The sequence below is a fragment of the Lissotriton helveticus genome, chromosome 12, assembly GCF_964261635.1.
Source record: "Lissotriton helveticus chromosome 12, aLisHel1.1, whole genome shotgun sequence".
Lineage (NCBI taxonomy): Eukaryota > Metazoa > Chordata > Amphibia > Caudata > Salamandridae > Lissotriton > Lissotriton helveticus.
In genome coordinates, this window is record NC_136073.1 from 902,839,638 (window position 1) to 902,857,867 (window position 18,230).

Below are 18,230 nucleotides of genomic sequence, written 5' to 3' on the forward strand. Positions count from 1 at the left end.
ACCTTCACTGGAGCTCCCAACATTCCAATGATCTCATATAATGTAAACAACAGTCCTGGAGCTTCCAACCTGAGGCACCTGCGTCTAGGCGCTATATTATAATGTAAACAAAGGTGCTGGTAGCTTCCGACCTGAGACACCTGCGTCTAGGCGCTATCTTATAATGTAAGCAACAGTGCTGGTAGCTTTCGGCCAGAGGCACCTGCGTCTGGGCGCTATATTATAATGTAAACAACAGTGCTGGTAGCTTCTGACCTGAGGCACCTGCGTCTGGGCACTATATTATAATGTAAACAACAGTGCCAGGAGCGTCTGACCTGACGCACCTGCGTCGGGGCGCTATATTATAATGTAAACAACAGTCCTCGGAGCTTCCAACCAGAGGCACCTGCGTCTGGGCGCTATATTATAATGTAAACAGTGCCAGGAGCTTCCGACCTGAGGCATCTGAGTCTGGGCACTATACTATAATGTAAACAGAGCCAAGAGGTTCCAACCTGAGGCACCTACGTCTGGGCGCTATATTATAATGTAAACAGTGCCTGGAGCGCTATATTATAGCCTTATAGCCCACCGTACAGGGCTATACCGGCTATTAAAGGCCCGCTACAGTGTTAAAGGCCCGAGCCGAAGGCGAGGGACTTTAGCTCTTCGGCTCGGGACTTTAGCAAGGGGCTGGGACTTTAACCCCTTCCATGCTGCCGTCGGCCAATGGCATCGCTACCTCGCTGGTGCTGCTGTTGGCCAATGGCCGAGGTGGGCCCGCCAGTTTTGCGGAAGTGCTGCACTTCCCGAAAATCGCGGGTGCAGTAGAGGGGTTAATATCCCATACAGCCCTGATACGAAGGACTATAAGCTATTAGAACATTATGCCACTAGAGGGTAGAATGTTCTAACAAATAAAACAAAGGCCTCTCGAAGCTGGAGGGGATTTAAGTCCCCTCTAGCTCCTGGAGGCATCTCCATTACCTTCACTGGAGCTCCCAACATTCCAATGATCTCATATAATGTAAACAACAGTCCTGGAGCTTCCAACCTGAGGCACCTGCGTCTAGGCGCTATATTATAATGTAAACAAAGGTGCTGGTAGCTTCCGACCTGAGACACCTGCGTCTAGGCGCTATCTTATAATGTAAGCAACAGTGCTGGTAGCTTTCGGCCAGAGGCACCTGCGTCTGGGCACTATATTATAATGTAAACAACAGTGCCAGGAGCGTCTGACCTGACGCACCTGCGTCGGGGCGCTATATTATAATGTAAACAACAGTCCTCGGAGCTTCCAACCTGAGGCACCTGCGTCTAGGCGCTATATTATAATGTAAACAACAGTGCTGGTAGCTTCTGACCTGAGGCACCTGCGTCTGGGCGCTATATTATATTGTAAACAACAGTGCTGGTACCTTCTGACCTGAGGCACCTGCGTCTGGGAGCTATATTATAATGTAAACAAAGGTGCTGGTAGCTTCCGACCTGAGACACCTGCGTCAAGGCGCTATATTATATTGTAAACAACAGTGCTGGTACCTTCTGACCTGAGGCACCTGCGTCTAGGCGCTATATTATAATGTAAGCAACAGTGCTAGTAGCTTCCGACCGGAGGCACCTGCGTCTGGGCGCTATATTATAATGTAAACAACAGTGCTGGTAGCTTCTGACCTGAGGCACCTGCGTCTGGGCGCTATATTATAATGTAAACAACAGTGCCAGGAGCATCTGACCTGATGCACCTGCGTCGGGGCGCTATATTATAATGTAAACAACAGTGCTGGTAGCTTCTGACCTTAGGTACCTGCGTTTGGGCGCTATATTATAATGTAAACAACAGTGCCAGGAGCGTCCGACCTGAGGCACCTGCCTCTGAGCGCTATATTATAATGTAAACAACAGTGCTGGGAGGTTCCAACCCGAGGCACCTGCGTCGGGGCGCTATATTATAATGTAAACTACGGTGCAGGTGGCTTCTGACCTGAGGCACCTGCGTCGGGGCGCTATATTATAATATAAACAACAGTGCTGGTAGCTTCTGATCTGAGGCACCTGCGTCGGGGCGCTATATTATAATGTAAACAACAGTGCCAGGAGGAGCGTCCCACCTGAGGCACCTGCGTCGGGGCGCTATATACTAATGTAAACAACAGTGCTGGTAGCTTCCGACCTGAGACATCTGCGTCGGGCGCTATATTATAATGTAAACAACAGTGCTGGTAGCTTCTGACCGGAGGCACCTGCGTCGGGCGCTCTATTATAATGTAAACAGCAGTGCTGGGAGGTTCCGACATGAGGCACCTGCGTCGGGGCGCTATATTATAATGTAAACAGCAGTCCCAGGTGTGGCGCCCTGAGGCCTCTGAGCGCTATAGAAGGATGTAAACACCAGTCCCGGGGCGGCTGGACATGGACCTCAAGGGCACAGAGTATGCAAACAGCCCCCCCCCCCCCCCCCTCCCGAGGACGCCTCCTATCGATCGCTGTCACCAGGGCTTATCTCTGGCTGACTCAGCGCCTCTTGTGCAAGGCCCGGAGTCCAGGCGCTCCCCGGCAGCTGGTCCCAGGCTCCGCTCAGTCCCGGGTCCGAGGTGGCCGAGGCGATGCCCTGCGCCACCATGAGCTTCCAGCGCCTCTACAGGGTCTTCTTCCCGCTCACCCTGGTGCTCGTGGTGCTCTACATCACCAGCGTGCGGCTCCGTGAGTACCGGGGGGGCAGGGGGGGGGGAGGGGGGGCGTGGGGAGGGGCCTTAGCCAGGGGCAGGGTGGAGGGGCCTCAAGCAGGGTGGAGAGGCCTCAGGCAGGGTGGAGGGGCCTCAGTCAGGGTGGAGGGGCCTCAGTCAGGGTGGAGGGGCTTCAGTCAGGGTGGAGGGGCCTCAGTCAGAGTGGAGGGGCCTCAGCCAGGGTGGAGGGGCTTCAGTCAGGGTGGAGGGGTCTCAGTCAGGGTGGAGGGGCCTCAGTCAGGGTGGAGGGGCCTCAGCCGGGGTGGAGGGGTCTCAGCCAGGGTGGAGGGGCCTCAGTCAGGGTGGAGGGGCCTCAGCCAGGGTAGTGGGGCCTCAGCCAGGGTGGAGGGGCCTCAGTCAGAGTGGAGGGGCCTCAGCCAGGGTGGAGGGGCTTCAGTCAGGGTGGAGGGGCCTCAGTCAGGGTGGAGGGGCCTCAGTCAGGGTGGAGGGGCCTCAGCCAGGGTGGAGGGGCTTCAGTCAGGGTGGAGGGGCCTCAGTCAGGGTGGAGGGGCCTCAGTCAGAGTGGAGGGGCCTCAGCCAGGGTGGAGGGGCTTCAGTCAGAGTGGAGGGGCCTCAGCCAGGGTGGAGGGGCTTCAGTCAGGGTGGAGGGGCCTCAGTCAGGGTGGAGGGGCCTCAGTCAGGGTGGAGGAGCCTCAGTCAGGGTGGAGGGGCCTCAGCTAGGGGGAGGGTGGAAGGGCCTCAGCCAGGGTGGAGGGGCCTCAGGCTGGGTGGAGGGGCGTCAGCCAGGGTGGAGGGGCCTCAGCCAGGGTGGAGGGGCCTCAGTCAGGGTGGAGGGGCCTCAGTCAGGGTGGAGGGGCCTCAGCCGGGGTGGAAGGGCCTCAGCTGGGGTGGAGGGGCCTCAGCCGGGGTGGAGGGGCCTCAGCCAGGGTGGAGGGGCCTCAGCCAGGGTGGAGGGGCCTCAGCCAGGGTGGAGGGGCCTCAGGGTGGAGGGGCCTCAGCCAGGGTGGAGGGGCCTCAGCCGGGGTGGAGGGGCCCTTAGCCTGAGTGGCGGGCCTCAGCCGGAGTGGAGGGGCCTGAGCCGGGGTGGAGGGACCTCAGCCTGGGTGAGGGTGGAGGGCCTCAGTCAGGGGGAGGGGCCTCAGGGTGGAGGGGGCTCAGCCGGGGTGGAGGGGCCTCAGTCAGGGGGAGGGGCCTCATGGTGGAGGGTCCTCAGCCGGGGTGGAGGGGCCTCAGCCGGTGGGAGGGGCCTCAGGGTGGAGGGGCCTCAGCCGGGGTAGAGAGGCCTCAGCCGGGATGGAGGGGCCTCAGTCAGGGGGAGGGACCTCAGGGTGGAGGGGCCGCAGTCAGGGTGGAGGGGCCTCAGCCGGGGTGGAGAGGCCTCAGCCGGGGTGGAGAGGCCTCAGTCAGGGGGAGGGACCTCAGGGTGGAGGGGCCTCAGTCAGGGTGGAGGGGCCTCAGCCGGGGTGGGTGGGCCCCAGCCAGGGTGGAGGGGGCTCAGCCAGGGTGGAGGAGGCTCAGCCAGGGTGGAGGGGCCTCAGCCAGGGTGGAGGGGCCTCAGTCGGGGTGGAGGGGCCTCAGCCGGGGTGGAGGGGCCTCAGTCAAGGGCAGGGTGGAGGGGCCTCAGCCGGGGTGGAGAGGCCTCAGCCGGGGTGGAGAGGCCTCAGTCAGGGGGAGGGACCTCAGGGTGGAGGGGCCTCAGTCAGGGTGGAGGGGCCTCAGCCGGGGTGGGTGGGCCCCAGCCAGGGTGGAGGGGGATCAGCCGGGGTGGAGGGGCCTCAGCCAGGGTGGAGGGGCCTCAGTCAGGGTGGAGGGGCCTCAGTCGGGGTGGAGGGGCCTCAGCCGGGGTGGGTGGGCCCCAGCCAGGGTGGAGGGGGCTCAGCCAGGGTGGAGGAGGCTCAGCCAGGGTGGAGGGGCCTCAGCCAGGGTGGAGGGGCCTCAGCCAGGGTGGAGGGGCCTCAGCCAGGGTGGAGGAGGCTCAGCCAGGGTGGAAGGGCCTCAGTCGGGGTGGAGGGGCCTCAGCCGGGGTGGAGGGGCCTCAGTCAGGGTGGAGGGGCCTCAGGCAGGGTGGAGGGGTCTCAGTCAGGGTGGAGGGGCCTCAGCCAGGAGTCAGGGTGGAGGGGCCTCAGCCGGGGTGGAGGGGCCTCAGGCAGGGGGCAGAGTGGAGGGGCCTCAGTCAGGGTGGACGGAGCTCAGCTGGGGTGGAGGGGCCTCAGCCAGGGTGGAGGGGCCTCAGTCAGGGTGGAGGGGCCTCAGTCAGGGTGGAGGGGCCTCAGCCAGGGGCAGGGTGGAGGGGCCTCAGCCGGGGTGGAGGGGCCTCAGCCAGGGTTAACGGGCCTCAGTCGGGGTGGAGGGGCCTCAGGCAGGGGGCAGAGTGGAGGGGCCTCAGTCAGGGTGGAGGGGCCTCAGCCAGGAGTCAGGGTGGAGGGGCCTCAGTCAGGGTGGAGGGGCCTCAGCCAGGGGGCAGGGTGGAGGGGCCCCAGTCAGGGTGGAGGGTCCTCAGCCAGGGTGGAGGGACCTCAGCCAGGGGGCAGGGTGGAGGGGCCTCAGCCGGGGTGGAGGGGCCCGAGCCAGGGTGGAGGGGGTCAACCAGGGTGGAGGGGGCTCAGCCAGGGTGGAGGGGCCTCAGCCAGGGTGGAGGGGCCTCAGTCAGGGGGCTGGGTGGAGGGGCCTCCGTCAGGGTGGACGGGGCTCAGCCAGGGTGGAGGGGCCTCAGTCAGGGGGCTGGGTGGAGGGGCCTCAGTCAGGGTGGACGGGGCTCAGCCAGGGAGGAGGGGCCTCAGTCAGGGTGGAGGGGCCCCAGCCGGGGTGGAGGGGCCCCAGCCAGGGTGGAGGGGGTCAGCCAGGGTGGAGGGGGCTCAGCCAGGGTGGAGGGGTCTCAGCCAAGGGGAGTGGCCTATACGGACATCATGACTGGTGATTCTGCCCCTGGCCTACCTGTGTTTATAGAGGCACTGGTCTGTGTTTATCAGACTAGAGACAGATTTCTGGGGGTGGGTGGGGGTTAAGTCTTCCAGCAATAGGCAGAGTCGAGGTGAAGGTGTGAAAAAACAACAACGCCCCGTTCACAAGTACTCTTTTAAAGACCTGTGAAGTACTGGGGTGCGGCTGTGTGTGTCCGGGAAGTTGTCTCATCCCGGGCTGACACACACAACGGGGGGGCGGGGGGCTGACGCCCTTTGAGCCCAATGGGCGTTGCGCACCTGCTGTTTATCGACAGTTTGCTGCCTGCATCCGAGTTTAGGAAAGGGTTAAAGGTCTGTCTGTCTGGCCTGTGGTCACCTCTGCCTCAGTTTTAAAGGCACTGAAGTGTGTTCTTCTTCCGATGAGTGGCTCCGCCCCAGCCCAACCGACAGCTAAAGCGCTCTGCTGTGCTCGGGTCTTCGAGGCGCTGGCGTGTGCTCTTCTGATGCGTGACTCTGCCCCGGGCCGGGGGCTCTGCCCGCCTGTGAGGGCCAGTGCCCGGAAGGCGCGTCCACCCACCCGCGGGGTGGCACCAGGCCAGTCTCTGCCCGAGGGGGGGGGTCTCTCCCCAGGACCCATCCCCGGTCCGCTGCTCTCACTGGCCCTGGCTTCTAAGGTGTTAAAGTCCTGCCTAGGGGCGGGGCTCACAGAGGCCAAAGTCCGGCCTAATCTCGGGTCACCCCGGCCTGTGGACAGCTCAACTGACATCAGGTGACTGTCTCTGTCTCAAAACAGCCCCCCCCCCCCCACCCAGAAACACATGACGAGCCCCAGCCCTGCCGTCTTTTCATGGACACCGGTCAGATATGTGATTCACATGTGCCCAGACCTTCCAGCCTTTGAGAGTCACAGACCTGACATGTGACAGACTCTGCCCCAGCCCTTCCAGCCTTTGAGAGTCACAGACCTGACATGTGACAGACTCTGCCCCAGCCCTTCCTGCCTTTGAGAGCCACAGACCTGACATGTGACAGACTCTGCCCCAGCCCTTCCAGCCTTTGAGAGTCACAGACCTGACATGTCACAGACTCAGCCCCAGCCCTTCCAGCCTTTGAGAGTCACAGACCTGACATGAGACAGACTCAGCCCCAGCCCTTCCAGCCTTTGAGAGCCACAGACCTGACATGTGACAGACTCAGCCCCTGCCTTTGAGAGCCACAGACCTGACATGTGACAGACTCAACCCTTCCAGCCTTTGAGAGCCACAGACCTGACATGTGACAGACTCAGCCCCAGCCCTTCCAGCCTTTGAGAGCCACAGACCTGACATGTGACAGACTCAGCCCCAGCCCTTCCAGCCTTTGAGAGTCACAGACCTGACAAGTGACAGACTCAGCCCCAGCCCTTCCAGCCTTTGAGAGCCACAGACCTGACATGTGACAGACTCAGCCCCAGCCCTTCCAGCCTTTGAGAGTCACAGACCTGACATGTGACAGACTCTGCCACAGCCCTTCCAGCCTTTGAGAGTCACAGACCTGACATGTGACAGACTCAGCCCCAGCCCTTCCAGCCTTTGAGAGTCACAGACCTGATATGTGACAGACTCTGCCCCAGCCCTTCCAGCCTTTGAGAGCCACAGACCTGACATGTGACAGACTCTGCCCCAGCCCTTCCAGGCTTTGAGAGCCACAGACCTGACATGTGACAGACTCTGCCACAGCCTTTGAGAGCCGCAGACCTGACATGTGACAGACTCTGCCACAGCCTTTGAGAGTCACAGACCTGACATGTGACAGACTCATACCCAGCCCTTCCAGCCTTTGAGAGCCACAGACCTGACATGTGACAGACTCAGCCCCAGCCCTTCCAGCCTTTGAGAGTCACAGACCTGGCATGTGACAGACTCAGCCCTTCCAGCCTTTGAGAGTCACAGACCTGACAAGTGACAGACTCAGCCCCAGCCCTTCCAGCCTTTGAGAGCCACAGACCTGACATGTGACAGACTCAGCCCCAGCCCTTCCAGCCTTTGAGAGTCACAGACCTGACATGTGACAGACTCTGCCACAGCCCTTCCAGCCTTTGAGAGTCACAGACCTGACATGTGACAGACTCTGCCCAGCCTTTGAGAGCCACAGACCTGACACGTGACAGACCCAGCCCTTCCAGCCTTTGAGAGTCACAGACCTGACATGTGACAGACTCAGCCCTTCCAGCCTTTGAGAGTCACAAACCTGACATGTGACAGACTCAGCCCCTGCCTTTGAGAGCCACATACTTGACACGTGACAGACTCTGCCCCAGCCCTTCCAGCCTTTGAGAGCCACAGACCTGACATGAGACAGACTCAGCCCTTCCTGCCTTTGAGAGTCACAGACCTGACATGTGACAGACTCAGCCCCAGCCCTTCCAGCCTTTGAGAGTCACAGACCTGATATGTGACAGACTCTGCCCCAGCCCTTCCAGCCTTTGAGAGCCACAGACCTGACATGTGACAGACTCTGCCCCAGCCCTTCCAGGCTTTGAGAGCCACAGACCTGACATGTGACAGACTCTGCCACAGCCTTTGAGAGTCACAGACCTGACATGTGACAGACTCATCCCCAGCCCTTCCAGCCTTTGAGAGTCACAGACCTGACATGTGACAGACTCAGCCCCAGCCCTTCCAGCCTTTGAGAGTCACAGACCTGACATGTGACAGACTCTGCCCCAGCACTTCCAGCCTTTGAGAGCCACAGACCTGACATGAGACAGACTCTGCCCCAGCCCTTCCAGCCTTTGAGAGCCGCCACAGACCTGACATGTGACAGACTCAGCCCCAGCCCTTCCAGCATTTGAGAGCCACAGACCTGACATGTGACAGACTCTACCCCAGCCCTTCCAGCCTTTGAGAGCCACAGACCTGACATGTGACAGACTCAGCCCTTCCAGCCTTTGAGAGTCACAGACCTGACACGTGACAGACTCAGCCCCAGCCCTTCCAGCCTTTGAGAGTCACAGACCTGACATGTGACAGACTCTGCCCCAGCCCTTCCAGCCTTTGAGAGCCACAGACCTGACATGAGACAGACTCTGCCCCAGCCCTTCCAGCCTTTGAGAGCCACAGACCTGACATGTGACAAACTCAGCCCCAGCCCTTCCAGCCTTTGAGAGCCACAGACCTGACATTTGACAGACTCAGCCCTTCCAGCCTTTGAGAGCCACAGACCTGACATGTGACAGACTCAGCCCCAGCCCTTCCAGCCTTTGAGAGTCACAGACCTGACATGTGACAGACTCTGCCACAGCCCTTCCAGCCTTTGAGAGTCACAGACCTGACATGTGACAGACTCTGCCCCAGCCTTTGAGAGCCACAGACCTGACACGTGACAGACCCAGCCCCTGCCTTTGAGAGCCACAGACTTGACACGTGACAGACTCTGCCCCAGCCCTTCCAGCCTTTGAGAGCCACAGACCTGACATGAGACAGACTCAGCCCTTCCTGCCTTTGAGAGTCACAGACCTGACATGTGACAGACTCAGCCCCAGCCCTTCCAGCCTTTGAGAGTCACAGACCTGATATGTGACAGACTCTGCCCCAGCCCTTCCAGCCTTTGAGAGCCACAGACCTGACATGTGACAGACTCTGCCCCAGCCCTTCCAGGCTTTGAGAGCCACAGACCTGACATGTGACAGACTCTGCCATAGCCTTTGAGAGTCACAGACCTGACATGTGACAGACTCATCCCCAGCCCTTCCAGCCTTTGAGAGCCACAGACCTGACATGTGACAGACTCAGCCCCAGCCCTTCCAGCCTTTGAGAGTCACAGACCTGGCATGTGACAGACTCAGCCCTTCCAGCCTTTGAGAGTCACAGACCTGACAAGTGACAGACTCAGCCCCAGCCCTTCCAGCCTTTGAGAGCCACAGACCTGACATGTGACAGACTCAGCCCCAGCCCTTCCAGCCTTTGAGAGTCACAGACCTGACATGTGACAGACTCTGCCACAGCCCTTCCAGCCTTTGAGAGTCACAGACCTGACATGTGACAGACTCTGCCCCAGCCTTTGAGAGCCACAGACCTGACATGTGACAGACCCAGCCCTTCCAGCCTTTGAGAGTCACAGACCTGACATGTGACAGACTCAGCCCTTCCAGCCTTTGAGAGTCACAGACCTGACATGTGACAGACTCAGCCCCTGCCTTTGAGAGCCACAGACTTGACACGTGACAGACTCTGCCCCAGCCCTTCCAGCCTTTGAGAGCCACAGACCTGACATGTGACAAACTCAGCCCCAGCCCTTCCAGCCTTTGAGAGCCACAGACCTGACATTTGACAGACTCAGCCCTTCCAGCCTTTGAGAGCCACAGACCTGACATGTGACAGACTCAGCCCCAGCCCTTCCAGCCTTTGAGAGCCACAGACCTGACATGAGACAGACTCAGCCCTTCCTGCCTTTGAGAGTCACAGACCTGACATGTGACAGACTCAGCCCCAGCCCTTCCAGCCTTTGAGAGCCACAGACCTGATATGTGACAGACTCTGCCCCAGCCCTTCCAGCCTTTGAGAGCCACAGACCTGACATGTGACAGACTCTGCCCCAGCCCTTCCAGGCTTTGAGAGCCACAGACCTGACATGTGACAGACTCTGCCACAGCCTTTGAGAGTCACAGACCTGACATGTGACAGACTCATCCCCAGCCCTTCCAGCCTTTGAGAGTCACAGACCTGACATGTGACAGACTCAGCCCCAGCCCTTCCAGCCTTTGAGAGTCACAGACCTGACATGTGACAGACTCTGCCCCAGCCCTTCCAGCCTTTGAGAGCCACAGACCTGACATGAGACAGACTCTGCCCCAGCCCTTCCAGCCTTTGAGAGCCACCACAGACCTGACATGTGACAGACTCAGCCCCAGCCCTTCCAGCATTTGAGAGCCACAGACCTGACATGTGACAGACTCTACCCCAGCCCTTCCAGCCTTTGAGAGCCACAGACCTGACATGTGACAGACTCAGCCCTTCCAGCCTTTGAGAGTCACAGACCTGACACGTGACAGACTCAGCCCCAGCCCTTCCAGCCTTTGAGAGTCACAGACCTGACATGTGACAGACTCTGCCCCAGCCCTTCCAGCCTTTGAGAGCCACAGACCTGACATGTGACAAACTCAGCCCCAGCCCTTCCAGCCTTTGAGAGCCACAGACCTGACATGTGACAGACTCTGCCCCAGGCCTTCCAGCCTTTGAGAGCCACAGACCTGACATGTGACAGACTCTACCCCAGCCCTTCCAGCCTTTGAGAACCACAGACCTGACATGTGACAGACTCAGCCCTTCCAGCCTTTGAGAGTCACAGACCTGACATGCGACAGACTCAGCCCCAGCCCTTCCAGCCTTTGAGAGTCACAGACCTGACATGTGACAGACTCAGCCCCAGCCCTTCCAGCCTTTGAGAGCCACAGACCTGGCATGTGACAGACTCAGCCCCAGCTCTTCCAGCCAGCCTTTGAGAGTCTCAGACCTGACATGTGACAGACTCAGCCCCAGCCCTTCCAGCCTTTGAGAGCCACAGACCTGACATGTGACAGACTCAGCCCCAGCCCTTCCAGCCTTTGAGAGCCACAGACCTGGCATGTGACAGACTCAGCCCCAGCTCTTCCAGCCAGCCTTTGAGAGTCTCAGACCTGACATGTGACGGACTCAGCCCCAGCCCTTCCAGCCTTTGAGAGTCACAGACCTGACATGTGACAGACTCAGCCCCAGCCCTTCCAGCCCTTGAGAGCCACAGACCTGACATGTGACAGACTCAGCCCCAGCCCTTCCAGCCCTTGAGAGCCACAGACCTGACATGTGACAGACTTAGCCCCAGCCCTTCCTGCCTTTGAGAGTCACAGACCTGACATGTGACAGTGTTAGACGGGACCCGGAGGGTCGGCCGAGTACTGGGGGAGAGGCCTCCGATGAGGGCCGTCTCCGGCGATCGTACAGACAAGTCACTTCCCCCCCCACAGATAGACACCACACAAGGATGAGATCAACACTCTTTATATAGGGTTCTTGAGGCAAGGTTATCAGCGATACAGGGGATTCAGGACTCGAAGGTCCCCTCAATTCTAGTCTCTGCAGGGAAAGGGGGTAGCGGGACAGTCTTGGTACTGGATCGGTACAGGGGGTGGCACGAGAGTAGCTCACAATCCTCGAGCTTAGGAGTCTGCAAGGTCGGGCCGCGGCAGCGCCAGCCGGCTAGGATGAAGGTCTACAACGAAGGGGCCGCGGCAGCGCCAGCAGGCCAAGGCGATGGTTCAGGTGACAGAGGGCCGCGGCAGCGCCAGCAGGCCAAGGCGACAGTTCACGTTGCAGAGGGCCGCGGCAGCGCCAGCAGGCCAAGGTGGTAGTTCACGTTGCAGAGGGCCGCGGCAGCGCCAGCAGGCCAAGGCGATGGTTCACGTTGCAGAGGGCCGCGGCAGCGCCAGCAGGCCAAGATGATGGTTTCACGAGGGTGGGCCGCGGCAGCGCCAGCAGGCCAAGACGAAGGGTTCACAGGGCAGGGCTGCGGCAGCGCCAGCAGTCCGTCAAGGATGAGTTCTTCTCGGTGTCTCTTGACTCCGGGATACAACTGCCTTCCTGGTCTGGAGCTGCCCCAGTTATAGGTCTGGTCCCCTTTGATGTCCGGACCCTCGCGCCGGGAGGTCGGGAGGTCCGGAATGAGGGAGTCCAGACACCCAGCAGGGGGGTGGAGCCAGCGCCCAGGGCGGCCGGTGGTGACCGACACCTGGCGGAGGAGAGCCGCTGACGACTCCTTCTTCCATTGATCTGCCAAGTGGTCTCTTTACCTCCTGGTGGAGGTTGGTGCCTCGATGTCGGGGCCTGGCCAGGCCCAGGGTTAGGGTCGAGTTGAGGCCACGCGGCCTCGTGCTGTAGTGTCCGAAGATGGCGGCTGGGCCGGGGCCATGGTGCTGATGGGGACCAGAGCCAGCTGGTACAGGAGAGTTCAGGAGCTGGCGTCCCGTTATGGACGGGTTGTGGGTTGCCTCGGGGGGTTGCCGGAGTGGTTCTTGCTGGGGATTCAGGGAGAGGCCCCGTTGTGCGGAGGGGGGACGGCCCAGCTACGAGGCCTGTCCAACAGACAGACTAAGCCCCAGCCCTTCCAGCCTTTGAGAGTCACAGACCTGACATGTGACAGACTCTACCCCAGCCCTTCCAGCCTTTGAGAGCCACAGACCTGACATGTGACAGACTCTGCCACAGCCTTTGAGAGCCACAGACCTGACATGTGACAGACCCAGCCCTTCCAGGCTTTGAGAGTCACAGACCTGACATGCGACAGACTCAGCCCCAGCCCTTCCAGCCTTTGAGAGCCACAGACCTGACATGTGACAGACTCAGCCCCAGCCCTTCCAGCCTTTGAGAGTCACAGACCTGGCATGTGACAGACTCAGCCCTTCCAGCCTTTGAGAGTCACAGACCTGACAAGTGACAGACTCAGCCCCAGCCCTTCCAGCCTTTGAGAGCCACAGACCTGACATGTGACAGACTCATCCCCAGCCCTTCCAGCCTTTGAGAGCCACAGACCTGACATGTGACAGACTCAGCCTGGAGTTCTGGACTTTTCGGTTCTGTCCAGAGGTGTCAGGGATAACACCCGAAGACCCCGGAGTTCTACCTGTCTCGGTGCACAAACAAACAGAAACACGGGCTTCTCGATGGTGGCGTCAAAGACCAAAGGTTTATTACTGCAGGGACACAGAAGTCACAGAAACTACACATGGGCAGTATCTAGGAGCCTGTTCAATTTGTACAAAGAGGGTTGTTCCTTATATACTAAATATTCTGCTTGGGGCAAATTCTTTACATGTTACCACAGTTCTAAACATTCGTGTCTTAAACAATAAATATTTGGCGTTGCACAGGAATCGTCAACAGTATCTGATGTCAAAACATTACGAATGAGGGGTTCCCACTATTCCATCATAATCCCATGTCAATTTTTCATTCAAGACCCGGACCGCCTCATCGTAAATTTCGTTACCTCCCCCTAATAAAAGGCCCAGAAGGAAAGGAGCAGAGCCAGGTGTAGAAGATAGAAAGACAGGATAAGAGATGTTTGTGGGTCGTAAATGGGCACGGTTACCAGCTTCGGCCGCCTAATCATGATCAGGCCAACGAACACAAGAACCAGTATAGCAGGACTGGCCTCAGGCTGGGGAGGCAGTTCTTGCCGAGTCATGCTGCCACAGCGTTGCTGGCCTAAGGTGCACGTGTCCCTCGCAAGGTGAATCGCCGGGTAAAGCCTACGTGTCCTTAGATGAAAAAGAGGTCATTGCGTGTCCATTGACTATGTGAGGGCAAGGAATACAAAATGGCTTCCGTGTTCTAAGATGGATGCCATGGGTAGAACAGAAATGTGTTTGTAACTGGAGTGCTCTTGCTCGTAGCATAGCGAAAACACCAGGATATACTAAGTGGATCATTTGCGGTTCACTGATACCAAAATTATGTATTTACGACAATGTTACAAACACGAGTAAAATCGTCACGGAACCTCAGACCCTCCTTTTGCCCTTACATAGGCAATTACTCAGTCTATGTCAGAGTCAGAGTCTAATTCTATGCTCATTAGGTCAGTGACATGTTGTTGCACCATCATCTTGTCTCGTACCTTTTCTCCAAATGCAGGTGGTTTTCTGAAACAGGTTGCAGCACAGAGACTACACAAAGCGGGACCACATTGGATAATAAGGCAGCACGAGAACAGAAATATTAGGATGGCACCAATGACCATCAGAACCTTCCATCCCCACGCTGATACCAGAGTCCAAAACCACTCCATGAAGGACCAGTTTCCCTTATCTACGTGTATAGAGTCGGAAATCTTGTGTAGCTTAGAGATCGCTTCATAGACTGTTGGAGCATTATTTGGAATAAAGACACAGCAGCTCGATTGGATCATTCTGCATACCCCACCTCGATCTGCAAGTATTACGTCTAGAACCATTCGGTTCTGCAACGTCATGAGACGATCCGCCTGAAGCTCAGCTGTTAAGTTACTAAGGGCACCAACAGTTTCTGTAATAGTAGATTCAACTACCCGTGTTAGTTGACGTAGATTTCTACTATTGGCCATAGGCCCCCAAAACGGAAGGAAACCTTTGAAGAAGTCTCCAGCTTCCTGACCAGCGGTATCTTCCTTGCTGAAGACACCTCTTGCTACTCTGGTCTTGTGATAATCTGAAGAAGCAGTGTATGTCGGAGGTAACAATCGAGCAATATAACATGAACCTGAAAAGTCAGCAGGCAGCCATGTATATGCTCTGTCCTGACAGATGAAGTAGGTACCCCTAGCAGTCAGGAAGGCAGGGGAGGAGTTAGACGGAAATACGTAAGTCTCAACGCACTCACTCCTCCCTAGCTGAGCTCTCAGATTTCTCCCATTTCCTTGTAAACAGACCTGACCTCGGTGAGGCACGACCCAAACTGAAGTGGAGCTTTTACGCTTGCTTTCTCCCAAACTAAGGCGATACTCTGTAGAGTTCCAACTCAAATACACCCGTAATTCATCTCTAGGGTAAGATGGAGTATTATTGACGTCTTTAATCATGTCAATAATTCCCTGGACTAAAGCTTTGTTGGCTGAGTTGTATTTAGTGGACCGTGGTGGACGCGGAGGATAGGTCTCAAGGGCATATGAAAAAATGGTCTGAAAGGCCTGAAATGATCCATTGTAGCTAAAAGGCAAGACTAGATAGGGAATGCCTTTATCCATAGTGTGAGGTATCAAGCCACACACCCAGCAGTCTGTAGTATTAACTACCAGTTGGTGTTGATGCAAGAGCTGTACAAATGTATTGTTAATAAATTCTGAGCGTCGAGCTTGTTCGTGTTCAGGAAATGAGTGAAAAGAATGCATAGAAGAAACCGTAGAAGTAGTAGGATCAAGGGGAGGTACTGTAGTTACCGGCATGAAAATCAAATGCACACCAAAGATGATTCCACCCACCAACGTTATCAAAACGATTAAAAACGTAACTGCACATTGCATTAGAAAGCATTTGCTGTGAAGTATTCGGTACAGTCTATTTCTGCGAACATAAATTACATTCTTTATTTGCAGCTCAGGAAGCTCCATCTTCTACGACCGTTCGCGACCACTGATGATGTGTACGTAGATGAAAATGCCTCTATCAGCCCTGGGAGTTCCCAGAACTAACAGAAAGATCGACCTTGTGTCTGACCCCCGCAGATTCAACTAGGCACACAGCCACGACCCTACGGCTACCCAGACGGCAAGGCAATTTTAAAACAAAAAGAAACAATACAAAGTATTAGCAAACTTCCTGGCTGGAGGCAATGTATAGAAAATTCAAATCTGAAAATAGGCAGTTTCCTGCTTTATTTGTCCATATTGCGAGGTCGCAAGTTGTATCTCAGTTTTGCAGGAGCTGTCTGATCTGGAAACAGTGTATTTTCAGCCGACGTTGTAATGTTTACATTTGCAGATGGCAAATGTTCAGGGTTCAAAAGAGCAGTTTCAGGAGGAGAGTCAGAATTTGGTGAATCCGTGATCAGTTCTGCATCGCTGAAAGGTATGAACCTGGGGACTTGTTCCGTTTCAGAGGCACCGATTCCTTTCTTTACCCAGTTGTCGTAAGGAAGTGGCAGAGGCACACGTTTGACATGTGTCGTATGGATCCAGTTCTTCCTTCCGGCCACACGAATAGCAGTTCTCGTTGCTAGTAGGACTTGAAAAGGGCCAATGAATCTGGGCTGAAGATTTTTCGTTCTTGCAAAATTTCTAATGACCACCTGGTCACCCGGTTTCAGCTGATGGCCTGGACTCTCCGGTGGCTTTGGCAATGCTTCGAAAACCTGTTGGTGAATAAGACTCAATTTAGCAGTCAAGTCGAAAAGGTAATCAATTAACATTGGGTATTCCAGCTGCTTGAATTCTTTTGGTCTAGGTACCCCCCAAACATTTGCAGGACGACCAAAAACTATTTCATATGGACTAAGCCCTACTCTAGAATGTACAGTTGCTCTTGTTGATAGCAAAGCCAAAGGCAATGCGTCTGGCCAGGACAAACCCGTGGACGCTTGTATCTTAGCAAGTTTCAGTTTAAGGGTGCCATTGTAACCCTCGACTAAACCCGCGGACTGGGGATGATTCGCACTATGAAACTTCTGTCTAATCCCTAGGCCGGCACACACACTCTGCATAACTTTCCCTACGAACTCACTTCCGTTATCTGACCATACAATCCGTGGCATTCCGTATCTGGGGAAGTATTCTTTAAGAAGAATTTTGGCAGTGGATAAGGCAGTATTGTCCTTTAGCGGGTATGCTTCGATCCATCTGGAGAAAGCACAAACTACCACTAGGACGTATTTCAGATTATTACAACGATCCATGTGAATGAAGTCTAGCTGGATCACTTCAAAGGGGCAGGAGGGAGGAGCGAAATGACCTGCAGGTGTGGGGATTCCCTTGCCAGGATTATGCATCAAGCATACCATACAATTCCTTACCACTCTCTCTGCGCACTTACTAATCCCATCATTCTTCCAAACTGGAGCCAACATCTTACAAATCCCTTTAGAACTGATGTGCGCTGCTCCATGTGCCATCGTCACTACTGCAAGCACATACGCATCAGGCAACATCCAACGCTGTTGTTCCGACAAGTCAATCCAACACCCACTCGAGTCCAATTTACCCGTGCTCTCTTTCCATGCAAGCTTTTCCTCCTCAGTCGCCTCTTTCTGAATTTCTTTCACGCTTTCCACTGTGTCTTCACACATTCCAGACTCAGAAATCCATCTTGCAGACGTTGCAACATACATTCTACTCATCATATTTCTAGCTGTTTGTTTTGCAGTCTCATCGGCAAAAGCATTCCCACGACCAACATCATCCGTGATTGCTTTATGAGCACTGCATTTCACAATCGCAACTTCAGTCGGCAAGGTTAGAGATTCCAACAAGTCATTAACTAGCTGGCCATGTTGAATCTTAGTCCCATGGGACGTAATGAAACCTCTCTCTTTCCACAAACGGCCAAAACTATGGGCCACGCCGAACGCGTACTGACTATCTGTGAACACATTCACTCTCTTTCCCTTAGCTAAAACGCACGCTCTTGTTAGCGCGATCAATTCTGCAGCCTGGGCAGAATTCTGACTCACTCTTGCAGTCTCCACAATCGTACTCAAAGTCGTTACTGCATAAGCAGCAGTCACATCACCATTCTCTAATTTGAAGCAAGACCCATCAACATACAACGTTCCATCTGGATCTGATAACGGAGTGTCTTTTAGATCAATTCGTCCTTTTGTTTCTTCCTCAGTTTTGAAACAACAGTCGTGTGGTTCGGAATCACTCGACTCTTGGCTAGTCGGCAACAATGTTGCTGGATTCAATACATTGCATCTTTTGATCTGAATATGACTAGCTAACAGTGTCAGTTCATAACCTGATAATCTAGCACTGGTAAGGTGCTGCGTCTTGGTTCGGTTCATGAGTGTATCTACAGCATGAGGAACCATAACTACTAGCATGTTGTTCATTACTAAACCAGCAGATTGTCGAATGGAGGCTGCAGCTGCGGCTGTAGCTCTCAAGCAACTAGGCAACGCTCTAGCTACTGGATCTAATGTTGATGAAAAATACGCACAAGGGCGTTGTTTATCAC

At 56.0% G+C, this 18,230-nt stretch overlaps 1 protein-coding gene across 2 annotated transcripts in view; it reads left to right on the top strand.

The window, feature by feature from the left end:
• Positions 1 to 2,449: 2,449 nt before the first annotated feature.
• Positions 2,450 to 18,230, top strand: part of GLTPD2 (glycolipid transfer protein domain containing 2) — a 95,144-nt gene continuing 79,363 nt past the window's right edge. The window contains exon 1 of one of the 2 annotated variants that reach the window (XM_078668529.1): positions 2,450 to 2,685. In XM_078668529.1, the coding sequence (XP_078524655.1) occupies positions 2,589 to 2,685 (97 nt within the window). In that variant the 5' untranslated portion in view covers positions 2,450 to 2,588. The remainder of the gene's footprint in view (positions 2,686 to 18,230) is intronic. The other variant, XM_078668528.1, reaches the window with a different exon arrangement.